The sequence below is a fragment of the Diadema setosum genome, chromosome 16 (assembly GCF_964275005.1).
Source record: "Diadema setosum chromosome 16, eeDiaSeto1, whole genome shotgun sequence".
NCBI lineage: Eukaryota > Metazoa > Echinodermata > Echinoidea > Diadematoida > Diadematidae > Diadema > Diadema setosum.
Genome location: NC_092700.1, coordinates 7,165,652 through 7,182,145, shown reverse-complemented (window position 1 = coordinate 7,182,145; position 16,494 = coordinate 7,165,652). Strand labels below are relative to the sequence as shown.

The window sequence follows — 16,494 nt, the reverse complement described above, 5'->3', positions numbered from 1 at the left end:
TTTGACCTTTGACCTTGATTTTTTGACCTATATTGTACATTTTGCTACAAAATGCTACTCCTTCGCCATTTCTAACCCGATTTCGATTCCGTTTGCTTTATGTGATGGCACTAGGTGAGGGCTTCAAAACTTCTACACAGAATTTTGACCTTTGACTTCTTTGACCTTTGACCTTGATTTTTGACCTATATTGTACATTGGCTACAAAATGCTACTCCTTCGCCATTTCTAACCCGATTTCGATTCCGTTTGCTTATGTGATGGCACTAGGTGAGGGCTTCAAAACTTCTACACAGAATTTTGACCTTTGACTTCTTTGACATTTGACCTTGATTTTTTGACCTATATTGCACATTTTGTTACAAAATGCTACTTCCGGCGGGGACATATGTTACGCACCGCGTAATTTCTACTTTTCCTTGTTTTGAATGGGTTAGAATTATGTCTCTGATACTTCTTATGTTCAAGACAATGTCTCAGATAGTTTCTCTTTTTTTTGGCCATTTCTCCTCTTGTCAGAACATCCAAAGAGGGATTTGTACTAAGTTTTGCCAAACCTGTGATAGATCTTTGCTATATTCCAAGTCGGATAGTGCTTGAGTTGGGTTTCTCATCCATTTGTTGATGCAGTAGAGCTTTGATTTAAGGCTTGTATTCTCTGGTGAATTTGCAGGACAATATGAAGAGTTTGTTTGCAAAAACCGATAAGTCCATATTTGCCAAATGGAGATATTTGTGATTAAAGGTCAAGAAAAATAAAGAGAATAATAAGAAAATTTTTGCTTCTTTTGACCATAACTTCAAAAATATACCTTTATATGTAGTGACCAATACATCATTTAAAAGGTATCATTTTGTACTTTATGACAGAGACCGTACTTCAAAATCTTCAAAAATGGACTTATCGGTTTTTGCGAACAAACTCTTCATATTCTTCTATTCTTTGACTGAAGTGCTGGGAAAAGACACAAAAAAAAAACTTTTGACGGAGAGTAAATAGAATAGTCGGGGAAGAAGAAGTTAGGTGGAAATAAAGGGATAGTCTTCCTTTGTAACCCCCAGCAATGGCACATATTCTTATCCTATCCCTCTAAATCTCCATCAGGTGCTCATCCAGCTGAACAGCGCCCCGTTCGACAATGAATCCCACTGGTACTCGCTCTACCCCCACGGCAACCAGCGCAACCAGACGCAGGGTTCGCCCGCCCCGCCCCCCTCCCAGCAGCCGCTCCCGCTGGGCAACAGCAACGGCAAGCACGGCGGCATGCACGACATGATCGGTGGGAAGCGGGGAGGGCCCCACGAGAATGGCGGCATGCGCGAGCAGCTCTCACCCGGGTCCGGCGGGCGCATCACCGACAGCGACGTCTCCGACTTTGACGACGGGCTGACGGGCGTGTCGGGTAAGGTTTCAGGAAGGATTGATGACGTGTCCAAAAAGTAGCAATCCACCATGTCTGACTCATAGCTACTGTAAACCCAGAACATTTGCAGCAGAAACTTTTGTGAATTGGAGCCGACAGCTTTTTTCGTGGCATGAAACCTGCGTGAATTGCCACTATCATTCAGTGCACTGTGTAGACAAAAACTTTTTTGCTGGCACTTTACTTTCATGAATCTTGGCTCCTCATTAAATTCATGAAAGTTTCATACATGCAAAAAATTTGGGTTTTACAGTACTTGTTAGACTTTGAACGATAACCATTAGCTTCTTACATCCTACCTGACCTATCAATTTGTTATTATTTCACCACTAGCTATGTACATATACTTACAAACTCAGCCACTGCCTTTAAACTTTTCACATTCTGCCACTAGATATGGTATAAGCTTGTCTTTAGTCTACCACTAGCAATTAACTTTTAAACACTCTCTCACCTAGTTACTAAACTAGTTACTAACTAGTTTACTCTTTAGCTGTAAAGGTCTGATGCTTAATACCCATTTACTAACTTGATAACATTCAACCACTTGCCATAAACTTGACAAATGCACTAACTATTAACTCGGTCGTGTTCATAGCAAATGCATCATTTTAGCAACTGGCTGTTAGATCCACAGGAAATTAATTTAGGGGGGGAAAAAAGAAGCCTTATGGAACCAAAGAATTTTGTTTTCTCGATCACAATCATTGCTCTGTTGCCTGGCAACAACTCTTGCTAGATATAGGCTGGAGAGTATGAAACTTTGACCATTCTCCTCCCCCCCCAAAAAAAAAAGATATATATATATATATATATATATATATATATATATATATATATATATATATATATGATAATATTCTGATGACAGCCACATTTTGTTGAAATCTTCTTGAAAAAGTCAGATTTGCTATCACTTCTTACAGGAATCTGTCATCTGTGCTTTACATATCAAATATTAAAGGTTTAATTGGACACGTATCAGGATATTTTTCCATCAGTTTAAAACTAAAGGCTGTATTCTCAATATGACAATGAAGAAAATGTGTCAGCCAGTATTTGTTTGTTACTAATCACCAATACTGCCTTGTCTAGTCACATAATCATATTTTGTATATATCTGAAGTATGATAGCTGAGTGATTCTTTTTTTTTGTTGAAGCAATTACTTTTGCATTTCACTGAATCGTTTGCTGCTTTCACGCACTGATGTGCTACTTTGCTGCAGTAGAGATGTAGTTTTGACATTCTTGCATTTTTCACAAAGGGGAATGTGCTGCATGTTATCTGACGGCTAGCATGCTCTCAGTTTTAATCCATTCTATAGCTTGACAACATCTTGGTCGAGATTTAGCATGCCTCTAGGCCGCGGACAAACTCTGTGATCTGATACTATCCCTCTTACAGCAGAAGAGAATTTTGTCTGGATAGGCAGCAGTCTCCGATGCTACCAAATTCATTTTCTCAATCTTTTAGAGCTCATTCTGAACATTACTTCATTAGCTCTGTGTGGATCTACTAAATAAGATATTACTGAAAATGCTGTTTATATATTTCTGAGGTATAAATTCTATTCTGTAAAAATAAAAAGGGTTGCAGCACTAACATGTCTGTGTAATTTGATTGATGGTTTAGATTTGGGGGCACATTAAGTTGCTGGAATCATAATATTTATGTATGATTATCAGGGGGTTACAATATGCATTAGTTTCTACAACATTGCTACATCTCTTTTGGCGGAACATCTATTGTATACTGTAGTACCGGTGAATCAATATGAAGAGGTCAATCATTTTTATAGGTTGTGACATTGTTATTTTAATGTAAAAGTGACTGAGTACATATTTGAACATAAATTAAGAAGAAGCAAAAAAAAAATATATCTATATATATATAATATTCGGGTAGCATAGGATGTCAAAAGATGTCTTTCTGAATGGAACTTTCAAATTGAAAGCACATCACTTTTTTGGTTCTCATGTAGATGTTCTGAACTTAATCATATAATGCTAATTTGTACCTTATCCACTAACACTTCTCTGTGTTTTTGCAAGTTTCCATGACTGTGTTGTAATAATCTCACTTTTTTCTAATCTTTTCTTTCTTCTCTGGACTTCTCTGGCTGCTTGCTCACAGCTTTCACATGGACCGACACAAATACTGCACATCACAAATTATTCAAATTTTCTTTAAAAAAATGAAAAATACATATTTTTAAAGAAAATGTCACTGATCTGATAATATATGTAATAGACAAAGTAGATACTGATTGGATAAAAGTGGTTGAAAGTGAATTCTTTTTCCAATGTGCTTATACACATCGTGCCATGACTTCACGATGTGTAGATTATGCACTTGTGAAGAAATGAGGAATGCTTGTTAGTGGTGTTTGCTTCTGAATATGTTGCTGTCAGAAGCAGAATTTGTGTTGGTCCTTCAACTCGCCTCGCTGTTTGCCAGGGCACTAACTCTTTCTGTCTCTCTCTTCTCGAAACTAACCAACTAACATTTGAACTTTCAGGTGGGACCACCACCGGGGCTGGGGACGGGGCTAGTATCTCGTCTTTCGGCAGCAGCTGTAGCCCGCCCCCAGTCAGCGATCAGGATGACAGACAGTCGAGTCAGGACACTGACTTCCCACGTAGTCAAGCACCGCACAGGCGTGCTGGCATAGGTACTAACACTAACACTAACACTGGCTGTAGAAACCCCTGACACCCACCACCATCAATACATCCCCATGAACCCCTGCCGTAGGGTAGTATATATTGCCTCTACACCGCTGTTGTTAGATTACACAAGGGCTGACACCAGACACTCAACATTAACACTAGGAATAGTTCTAACACAAACTGACATTCCAATTCTTCTGTCGTACATACCAGTATGTATTACAGTAATATTAACACACTATTAACACTGCAAATTGAACTCAATAAGCAACCTCATCCCCTCTTGCTCTGTCATTTATTCTTCACCTTTTATTTCAGTGCTACAACAATTGCTTTGTCTAACTTATACTATGAACTGATTTACAGTAAATCCGAGAATATGCTCCATTCATATCTCTTATACCGCAATGTGCACATGCGTTTGTATGTTGGACAGTGATATATAATCGCATATCTCAGGTTACAAATCCCATAGAACTTATTGGTCAGCAGTAAATTTAGAGCAAGTAATAGTCCTGTTGGTTCCATTTTGGCAAATGGTGTACATGAAAACCCTTAAAGGGAAGATAAACCCAAAGAGCAATGTGGATTGAGTGAAAGCAGCAACATTAGTAGAACACATCAGTGAAAGTTTGAGAAAAATCGGACAATCGATGCAAAAGTTATGAATTTTCAAAGTTTTGGTGTTGGAACCGCTGGATGAGGAGACTACTAGAGGATATGACGTATGAGTGGACAACAATACAAAGAAAATATAAAGGATATTCAACAAAAATTCACTTTTCTAGAATTATGAAAGAGCAGTGGACCAACCGCTTTCAGAAAGCAGGGGGAATAATTGCTACCCTTAACATATGTCAATATCAAGTTGATGGAATTTGTAATTTTCATGAAAAATGGATTTTTGTAGTATTTTCTTTATATTTTCTTGATATTGTAGTCCACTCATACGTCATAACCTCTAGTAGTCTCCTCATCCAGCGGTTCCAACACCAAAACTTTAAAAATTCATAACTTTTGCATCGATTGTCCGATTTTCTTCAAACTTTCACTGATGTGTTCTACTAATGTTGCTGCTTTCACTCAATCAACATTGTTCTTGGGGTTTGTCTTCCCTTTAAAATTTCTACAGTTGAGTCTCTTGGAGTATTCTTTGGACTAAGAGAAATTTTGTGCATGTTTATGTAAGGGACCACTAGCAGAGATCATATTGATATTTGCCTGTGTAACTGATAGGATGTCTTGTTAGGATACATAAAATCTTGTTGGGACCTTTAGTAATCTAAAAGTACCTATGACATTTAGAACCTGTCTCTAGTTGAATTCAAACAACATAATATCCCTGATATCACATATCTCCACAGGGTTCCATGACATTTGCTCTTGCAACAATTACTCCCATGAAATATCTGCACGCCTAGCCAAACATATATCCACCCACAAACATAACCCAAACCCTAGTTCTAATCATCACATCAAACTAAAACTAATACCCTATCACAACCCTAACTCTATAACCCTAAGTCCTTGGAGAAAATAAGACAGGAGCAATTGTCACAGGAGCAAAAATGTTGTGTCATCCTCCAGAGTAAACACACTTTCACAACAGAGAACATGTCTTACACCAAATCTTGACACCTAGCTAATACAAAATGTCAACCTTACAATTCAGTTTGGCATAGCACACTTGTATGCACTCACAAAACAAAGGGTAAGTGTGACAGAGCTAGTACTGATTGTAGAGAGAAAAGAAATTGTAATTTTCTGTACTCTTGCTTGCATCTGCTCTACCAATCGCGATTCCCTCTTCAGCGCAGAGGAGGATGAGGGTGTTGCTTTGTACTAACAATCTCATGGTCACACTAGCAGCCACATGATGTATATTCTATATTAGTCTGTGTCGACTGAACTGAAACGAATAAGCCAATTTATGTTGCACTTGTTAAAAAAAAAAAAACACTGGCAATGAAATTCATCAGAAATGGTTTGAGCTGACTAATGATTCAATGAAAACCCCACTTGAATGTTGTGAGCACTGTTATGTCACGACTAGAGCACAAAGGCACACTACAGTTAATTATACCCTAAACCACGTCATTTCCCAGTCATTTTGTTTCATTTCTTTCATTTTCAACAAAGAGTGACAATGTACAAATATATCACGAGGAAGAAACAAATAATATAAAGATAAAAACACATATTCTCAATACATCTAAATATCATGTAAATGCCATGAATTGGGGAAGATATAAACAAATATATACATGCTATTCACTATGTAAAGTCTTCAATAGTTTCAATTAAGTAGAGCTTGTTCAGTGAATTCAGACGTCATCTGGTAGAGAGTCTTCCATACTTCTCCGACACATATCTTTCCAGGAAAATAGTGAAAGAGCAGGTGGAGATTCAGAGCTGTTAGACGCACAAGATTTATTTTCAGAACGGCCGGACGGCTGCAGCGTCTATTTAGAATCTCCAGTATTGATTCCCTCCCCAGCAAACAATGGGGTATCACATTGTGCACAGTGCTTTCGGTACGTAAAAACACACTCATATCTCAGAGTGAGATGAGCTGTAGAGTTGTCTCATTCTCATCACCGTTGTTTCACTGATCTTCGTCTTTCATCACACTGCTGCTGTGAGGGCGCTATATATTTATTGATCTACTGCCAGCAAATATCAGACTCGTGAAGAAGAAAAAAAAAAGTCTTCATCTTGTAGGGGTCATTCCCCAGGTGGTCAAAGGAAAAGTCATAATGACCAAAGTTGGCTTGATCTAATGGCTAGGTGCCTAGATCGTGATTTACTGTTAGGGTCACTGGTTCAAAACTCCCCCGGCACTTGTCCACATGCGTGAATTCAATTTGCAGCAAAAGCACAAGATTTGGTCAAGAGTGAAAATGGTGCACATGTAGAGTAAGCACAGGTTCCAGAAATCATTCGTAATCAATGCCTGCAAATGTCTAGTCACATCTTCAAATTTAAACTTTCTGCTTGTATTATTTGTGAATTTATCACAGTCCAACTTCATTTCCAAAAGCTAACCCAACAGCAAGAAAACTATCCAGCCACTGGATAAAGCATAGATTTCCAAAAGTCAGCGTTGAAGTGTAGTTGCTGGCAATTATATTGCAATGGATGGTGCAGAAAAACAGAGCAGGTCAAAATTCAAACAAAAACTTACCTGCATTCCTAGTTTGATTTCGTTTCATTTCATTTCAATCATACAAAAATGAGAAAGAAGCATAATTATAAACATATGAAAAGCAAAACAAAAGAAAGATGACACCAAATATTCATACAATATAATTCCATAATAAGATAGGCAAAAAGAATAAAATGATGAAAAAATTCACCTTTATATGGCTTGTAGGTCTGCACCAGCCTAGTGGTGTAAAAAAAAAAAAGATTCTATGAACCTGCAGAAAGAATTAAGCTTTAAAAAAATGAGATATAGAAAATAAAAAAAGATTACAGATTCTGAACTTTCATATAAAACATACATAATTCAGAAGTATTTTTTACAGTTCTTTTTTTATATATGTCATTAAATTGTAGGTTAAAAACATTACTCAAATTCAGATCATTCCACAATACAGATCCAGAATGGCATAAGGAATACTTTGACTTGTTATAACAAACAGTCCAATGATGAAATCGATGATAATTATTACCTAGTGTTATAAGTATGAACATCAGCATTTATCACAAAGTATTTGTTGAAAGAAGAGATTAAGTCTTTGCCAGTGCAATCAACAAGTTGAGATATCAAACAAGTCTGCTTTTAAATGAACATGATGGCTTCTCAAAGACCATAGCATCTAGATTGGGTATACTGACGGGCATTCACCGGGCACTCCCAGGATCGTAAGCACATCACAATTTCCAACAGAGTAAAACATAATTATACTATTAACACAGAGACACATAACATACACAACAATGACTTGATTCTAGAAATAGTTTGAATGTTGTGATGTCATATTCTTTGTAGAGTAGAATATTCTTTCTTACTTTCTTCCTACGTGTATACTTTATTCTCTAGATACTGTTTTTATCTCTTATAGACATTAATCTTATATTCATGCATATCATGTGAGAACTTTCATGACTAAACTTTAATCTCCTGCAGAGAGTAGCATTTGAATTCTTTGCATTTCTCTAGTTTGATTGCATTGCTTACTTCATATACGCCTTTATCTTGCAATTTTTGGCTTTTTTGATACTTGATATTATCGCATACACATCTATCGCCTGTTATTCTAATAACACCCTTGTTTGATTGCACTGCAAAAGGATATTCATTTCAAGCAATCTACTTGAAATTCAGCACTCTTGTGCATATCATTTACTTGCTAGATATCAAATTTTTTCTCGCGTGATGAGTAATATATTTGTCATTATTGCCATCTTTAACAAGTACTTTGGTTTTATGGTGCTTTTAGACTGAAAGATAATCTATCTTCCATCAACACAGTCACACCTCCCACACAAGAGGACTTGACCCCAAATGATGAGCCAGCTCCAACGAAGCAGCGTCGAAACTCGCAGAGCACTCTGGCGGTTCCGGAGAGGGTGTCCCGCCGGCCGCGATCCCCGTCGCCCATCCGACGAGGGCGTGGCCATTCGGAGCCGGCCACGGACTACAGCCGGCAGCATCTAGCCAGGGATCGGGACCTAGACCGGGACCGGGACCTGGACCGGGAGAGGGACTCGGAGAGATTGAGGGACTTGGATCGAGGGAGAGATGTTGAGAGGGGACGGGATCTGGAGAGAGGAAGAGATCTAGAACGGGATCGGGACCACAACAGGGAGAGGGGGAACACTCGAGAGCACGATCGAAATCGAGAACGTGAGCGCGACATGCACCCTTACTCCCTGGAGTCACTGGACAACGTGGACTACATGAGATCCTCGCCACCCACGACCACGACGCGTGTGCGCGACCGCGAGCGGGAGCGTGAGTCTCCGCACCGTATGGACCGGAGCTCGCCTCCGCGGCGGGAGCGCGAGCACCGCTCGAGGGCGCTGTCGCCACCCAGCATGTACGAGTACGGCGAGCCGCGGCGTTCGCGGTCGCCCAGCCGCCGGGCCGCAGACGTCTCACAAACGGACTCCTACCAGCGGCGGAGCAGGTCGGAAGTCAGAGGGGCGATGGAGTACGACAGACAGTACCGAGGACGACACATGATGCCCCCTCCGACACCTGGCCTGGACTCGTCAAGCCTACCAAACTCACCCATGCACGGCGGCCGGAGCAGCCCCTCCTCCACCCCATCCACTCCTCGCAAACAGCAGCGAAGACTACCCCAGGTCCCTCCCTCTTCAAAAGCTGACAAAGGTAACACAAGAAAATAACTCTTCCCAATAAGACATGCGACACTCCCGCAGAAAATACCAAAGAAAAACGGGAAATTAGGTCACCTATAAATGCTCTGTAACAGATCCAAATTTTGCTCTCCTTTCCTAATCAGATCTATAAGCACCAACGCCTCCTGTGTTCTCTCGTTACATCTTTTTTCAGGCACATCATGTATTAAGCAACAATCCAAAGAAACAAACCTCTGCCCAACCCCCGCACTTGTCTCCTCTCAAATTAGATTAAGGCCCCGATTAGTAGGGCACTTCGGCCATTTATTGAGTTTCGACGCACTAGTTTCGGCCGGATGCAAATTATTGCATGATTAAATGCCCCTCATTTCTGGCACAGCACGGCCAATCCTTTGCTGTAAACACACTCTTCACATAGCTCCACGTACACCAAGCAGCAGCACCTTTACTCTGAAGATCTGTGTCTATTGTTCGGGGCAACAGAGAAGTGGAGGCAAATAGATCGATGAATATATTTTTGCCAACAAGATGTCATTTGCCAGTACTTTGGCTTAATGTCAGAAGAGCGCAGGTTTTATGCCGACTAGATGTTCTTAGGTATTATACGTCAGGGCAGGTAGTCTCGGAGTTTAGATCTATGTGATCTGAAGAGATAAGGGATATCTGAGCTTGTTCGAGAAATATATCAGCCCAGTACTTATATGGTGATAGGGTTGCTTTTTATTGCATAGGCCTCAATCATGTTGTCTTATTTTGTCAATCATGTACTTCAACATGATGAATGTTGATGTTAATTGTCAATGCTGATTGGTCGGTGGTTAGATGCAGGCATTGCAAAGTGTGTCATCTGCTCAAGGGCAACATTGTACTAATCTTCAACTTATGCCATATGGCCACAGATCAGGTGACGTGTTCAGGCATACTATTCCAGTCAAGGCCAACCAATGTGCAGTACTTGTCTGCTACAGTGCAGCATCCAACCAACACAAAGATATGTGACATATTTTATCTTTCTTACAAATAGTTTGTACATTTTAAGTTTATAGAATTGCAGTATATTTGAATGTCTCCTGACAAGAACTTTCTCCCGTCCTGACTTCTGCCTTGAAACAGGAACTGCAGATATTGAAGAGCGAGCCCGCCAGATCAAGCTAAAGATGAGCCAGTACAAGATGGCGGCGTCGGCCAACACCTTGTCGCCCCACAGCAGTGGGGGCGGGGCCGGCGGTAGTCTGGAGCGCGGGAGTGGCGGCGGTGGCGGGATGATGCACGGGCACGGCATGATGATGGGCACCTCCCCCTCCCACGACATGCCCCTCCCCTTCCAGGGCGGGTCGTCGTCGTCTCATCGGCGCAAGCAGAGCCCGGACAACATCAGCATCAAATCCTCAGACAGCAACCTGTCCAGCACCAGCGACGTCTCAGCCGTGACCGCTGCGAGTACGGCGAGTGCCTTCTCGACGCAATCGGAGCGCCCAAGGCCCACCAGAAAGTTCAGGTTAGTGTCTGCGATCTGCCCTGGTTATGTGTCTGATGTTGCGTGCATTTTTTTCAAATCTTCAGAACTCTGTATGTGATGTTGATTGATGTTGCTGAATGGAGGCTGCATGGATTTGTTAAATATGGATTCCCTGAGACCATAAAATATAAATTTGCTTGAAGGTATTACTAACAGTACTTTCCTGACAATAGCATGGGCCATAGAGGCCAACAACAAATTGTTGGTTAGCATCAATAGCAGGGGTGGATCCAGGAATTTCGTAAAGGGGGGGGTGTGTAGCAATCACTTTCATTCACGCGACACAGTCACAGGAGAACACGATACACATCTTTTGGGGAATAACATCCACATCGGCCTGTCACTTTATTCCGGCCATGTTAATCCTTCTTTTTCATGACCCGGTCTTGACATAGCTGGCGCTATAACAACACTACAGGGTGCAAAGAATATTTTTGGTGCTACTTCCTTGTTTCATGTCATTTTTTTTCTTCTTATTTCTTCTGTTTCAACAAAAAATAAAGAGGGGGCATGTACCCGATGCACCCCCCTCTGGATCTGCCACTGAATAGCCATGGTATCTGTGAGTGATGGTTAATGACGAATGTCAAGGCAGTATCAAAACGCGTTGGACGTGTGACATGATGCTGACCAGCAAAAGTGAATGACATATGTTTGGTGCCATTGACCATCTGTTGATGAGAGGCAGTGAATAACAGGATGTGTTTGTTAACCCTTTGTGTGCTTTGAGTGGCTATTAAGGCTCAAAATACTCCCCAACATGTTGCACAAAAGGTACCAGTATGTCTAAAGTCTGTGAAACATAAAGATACGTGATTATGTTTACATCTCAGGAACCTGGTTGGATTAGTCTGACTCATGCAATTTCACTGATTTTACCATTTCTATAATTTACGGTTTCTATAATTGAATGTTGTGGATGTTCAGTCCTGGATGTTTGTGTGTATATTATGAGTAGCAGTATTGTTGTGTAAATATTGTATGCCAATGTGGATCTCATGAATATCTTGGTAGTAGCAGTGGTTTGTCACAGATGGAAGATTGAATTGCACCCTGTAACCAGCTGACACGTCTTCTTGATGAATGTGAACGGGACCAAGAGTTCACCTCATATTTTATGTCCCAATTATGATAGTTTCAGGCATCATACACCGTCGATCCATCACATAAAATGGGGGCACTTTGCCAAAGAGATTATAACATTTTCATCATAAGACCTTGTTCCGCTTTGTTGGCTTGTTGGCATGCAGGCCGGAACGTATTCTTCTCGCAGATTTGGCAAACTACAAACTTTGTATTTGTCAATGAGTAGAGATCACCTATTCCCCCAATCTCTATTGTATCGATCACCACAGCCTTCCTGTTTTAGACTGAGGCGCAATGCTACAACCCGAGTGGGCTTCTTGATATTACTACGAACTAGGTCAAGTTTGGATGGATTCCTCAAAGCTGTTGAAGAAAAAAAAAGAAGTTTGGCAAGTTAAGCATATCAACATCTATCAATTTTACTGCAAAGCTGATTATAGAAAAATGTTAGACAGAACTAGTTAAATTCATTACACCTGTAAAAAATCAGAAATCCCCCCTCCCCCGCAAAATAAGTTAATTTGAGAGGGGGAAAAAAAAGACTCCTGTATCTTTCAATGTAAGGATGAATGTGATAGCAGTGTATCATGGTCTCCTCTCAAGAGCAGAAGTATTAAGTGTTGTTGAGTGAGGCTATTATTGGTGTCTTTATATTTCATAAATCTGCTAAGACCTAGACTGAAACAAAGAACTCTAACCTTAAATACATTTTTGTGTCCTGGTGTATTTTTCCCCTCCTTTTGTGTTGTGGGGGGGGGGAATAAGGATGTTACAAGTGCAGTAGACTGTGGTATCACGTTTCTTGATTGTTTAAAAGAAAAAAAAAAGATTAAACATGGTGAAGGTGATTACAATCTTCTGGAATGAAAGCATCCAAGATACACACCTTTCCGTTGTCAGATGCTTATCACGTTTCCATGACAATGGTGCATGCTGATGCAGAGGTTTGATGTATTAAGTATGTAGATGCAAATCTGATTATCGACTGTAATGATCGGTGTAACATTCCTCTGCCGAGGACCACGCTACTCTTGTCTGTGCTCATGCAGAGTGTTTAAATAACAGACAGACAGACAAAGACACACACACACACATGGTGCATACACAGAGCGATCCACCTGTTTTCATAACCATGGCCACATTTCACTATGTTTACCATTGATGTGAATGAGTGGTTTGGATCAATTCCCCAGTTGAATTACGACTTTTGAATGAATACATAAATATGTAAGGCCAGAGAGACAACTATAAACTTGTGTAAGACTGATAATATGTGGGTGGATAGGGGTGTGGGAGGAGGAAGAGGGGTGAAGCTGTACATAGATAGCTGGTAGTGAAGAGACGATGGATGATGTAAGAATGGTAGCTGTCCGTTGGTTCCCATGGTGATGAAGACAATGATGCAGAGACTGCAAGAAGTCTCTTCAGTGTATCTGCTGCCTTTGATGATTGAATTGGCTGTGGGAGACACCCTTTTGTAACTGTGGATGGTGGGTATTACATAGTACATGTATGTACTTCCGCTGCATTTTTAATCCTGGTGACCCACTTGTTTCTGAATTTTTTTGGATAGACCTTTGGTGGTATCTATCTGTCTTGAAGTAATCACTGATGTTGAAAGTATTCCAGAAAAATTTTACTGCTTACCCTCTATGTGCTGTGTTTATTTCCTGCACATACATAGGTGTGGGTGTGAAATTTGTGCATGTATGACTCATTTGCACCAAAAGGGTCAATGGCCAGGTATCACCTGTCTTGTCACAGCAGATGGGAGAACTGTTTAACCCCATTTAGGCCCTTTTGATTCTGTTAGGATGCACAACATCATAACAGAACTTGGGGTGCCCCTGCAATAAGTCAGTAACTAGTTAATGTGGTTTTCATGCTTGAGTACAGTAAAAGGACCACAGGGTGCATTTAGCTTGCTGAAATGTGTAATTCAATGTCATGGGATAAACCATGTATATGAGGGCATGATCTGTATTGGTGCAGTATATGGATATGACTCTACACTAAATTTTCATTTCTGTAGAAGATATATACCATTATGTCTGGAATAGCACTAATTTAGTCACACCTACTGAATAACATATGTACACCTGTATCATACTGTTTGTGTTAACTTTGAATTTTATAAGCATCATTATACATACAGATATGATAAGGTATACAGTATATTTTAGGGGAACGCCCACATAGGTAATAATGATTTATGCATTAAGGGTCCTCTTTCTTCCCCCACAACCTCCCCCCCCCCCAAAAAAAAAAAAAAAAAAAAAAAGATGAAAGCATTCACATGGTAGGCCTACTCTTTATGCTGTAGTGTCAAACTTCAGTGCCATTTCTCCCATTTATTCACCATTGTCTTGACACATCGCAGTGCTGAAAGATGGCGGGTGGGGGGGGGGGGAATAAAATAATCCATTATGTGTGGAATTAATCAGCCGCTCGTATAGATATGACCTGAAGATCATGACGTTAATCGGATACAAGTGGCTGGCACTCCTTGCCACGAGGGGCAAAGTTTACCACCACTCCCGAGATGATTTGCAATTTATGCCTTCCCCATCTTTGGTAAGAAAAAAATGCCAATTAAAGCTAAAATATAGTGGCATTCAGAAGGACTCAAAATTGATCTTCCACCATTTGGAATTTTCTTGCAATATATTGGAAGGCTCTATGAAGAAACTTGTCTAGCTGATATGCAATTTGCTGGGATATTGAGTTGTTTTGGAGTAGTTTGAGATGAAAAGTGAGGAATGATGAAAGTTAGTGTACTCAACTTTTATTCCTCAAGTGCTATCCCCATACTGTAGTGGTTATTTAGAATGCTATTATACTTGTTTGTGATGATCGAAACCTGCCTTAGCAGCAGTATTGAATCCAATGCAGCTTGCTTTAATAAACAGGAGACATGCAGACCGTCAGTTCACTCTCACACAGTGGATATTGTTTTGACGCAATATACGTATTGTAATTGATATAATCAATATATAAAACATCACATAGTAACAACGTTCAGGTATTCTCTGAAATTTCATTACTTCTGAAGTACATTTTTGGGTAATATTTAAAATTTTTGCCATTACCGATAGAAATTGCTTTTTTACAACATTATTTCACACTTTTCTTATGCATATGTCTCCATTCAAGAGAGAAAATCAACAGTTTCATTATTTATTAGGAAATTATGTTTTACCTTTAATCCTCTGTGTTCTTTCAGTTCCAAATGGCAGATTAAATAATGTAGCTTTGTGCATACTGTCCCATTTCGTGGCACAGAAAGGGTTACCCTATTCACATCTTCAGTAGATTACGGATCCAAACTTTATCTTTCTTCTAACATTTATTTCTCATTCATCCTTCTTTTTTTCACTGGAGGAAGTCAACCTTTATCTCATATGCATACCATGCAATGTTGAGGGAAAATAACCAGAAAAACTAATTGTCACAAATTATATTCAAAATATTCAAAATATGATGCAGTCAGATATGAAGCAAAGCTTTTGCCTCTTATTCTACATAGATTATCAATGTTTAAACTGAAACAAACGGAAACTGCTAGAAATGAATATAATTTCTTAATGGAATACCATTTTCTTTGCTCATTTTCCCCACTAATGTTTAAGCTGCAGGGAAAATCTACGGTAGTTTGGGGGAAAATGGATAAAGAGAAGATATTTTTACAGTCAAGAAAGGGTTGAAGATTCTGAAAAGTATGCCATGCCATGTGGACTTCTGTGTTCTTTTGTTCAGACTATGAACTTGTTAAACATTGGGTAGGCTCCCCGTAGTGTAAATGATGAATGTGGCAAATACTATTGCTTGACTGTAAGCACATGTTTGTAGACTGTGGAAGATATGAAAGAAATTTCTTTTGCACATTGACTTCAATGCTGCTTTTTTTTTTTATGATGCTGTTGTTTTTCAAATATTGCATTATCAAAAACTTGGATTTCTTCCACATAAGTTTGATGTTGTTTTGGGGAAGTGTATGTTAAGATTTTTTATGGGTTTTTTTTTGTTTTGTTTTTTACTTTGGTTCCCTGAACCTACATTTGAAGATCTGAATATAAGATCGACCCAAGTCCAATTTTTGGCCAATTTCAGTTTGACATGGGAAATTGTAGCTTATGTATGGACTCATCTTGTGTATAAATGATAAATCCTAATTACCCCCGGAAGTGCCTGAAATGAATGAGTTAAATCGTATATGAATGTAAGAATGAAGGACTTGGGTCATTTTTACATTCATATTATAGCGCCCTCTCTCATCCTTCTCTCATCTCATATAGTAGAATATCATGTATATGATTCAAAGAACGATCCAAGTCCATATGAATCAAAGAACGACCCAAGTCCATCACACAAAATTGCCTCTCAACAATTAATGTAAATGTTAATTGTCATAATAATATATGTTCTAAATTGTATATGCAATGTTGCCTTCCCATCACAGTTAA

General features: G+C 39.7%; 1 protein-coding gene across 1 annotated transcript in view; it reads left to right on the top strand.

Moving 5' to 3' along the window:
* The window catches only part of LOC140239925 (regulating synaptic membrane exocytosis protein 2-like), a 196,227-nt gene that overhangs the window by 119,410 nt on the left and 60,323 nt on the right, over window positions 1-16,494 (top strand). Inside the window, exons 12-15 of the mRNA XM_072319743.1 lie at window positions 1,106-1,403; window positions 3,945-4,097; window positions 8,573-9,436; window positions 10,540-10,924. Coding sequence (XP_072175844.1) covers window positions 1,106-1,403; window positions 3,945-4,097; window positions 8,573-9,436; window positions 10,540-10,924 — 1,700 coding nt within the window. The remainder of the gene's footprint in view (window positions 1-1,105; window positions 1,404-3,944; window positions 4,098-8,572; window positions 9,437-10,539; window positions 10,925-16,494) is intronic.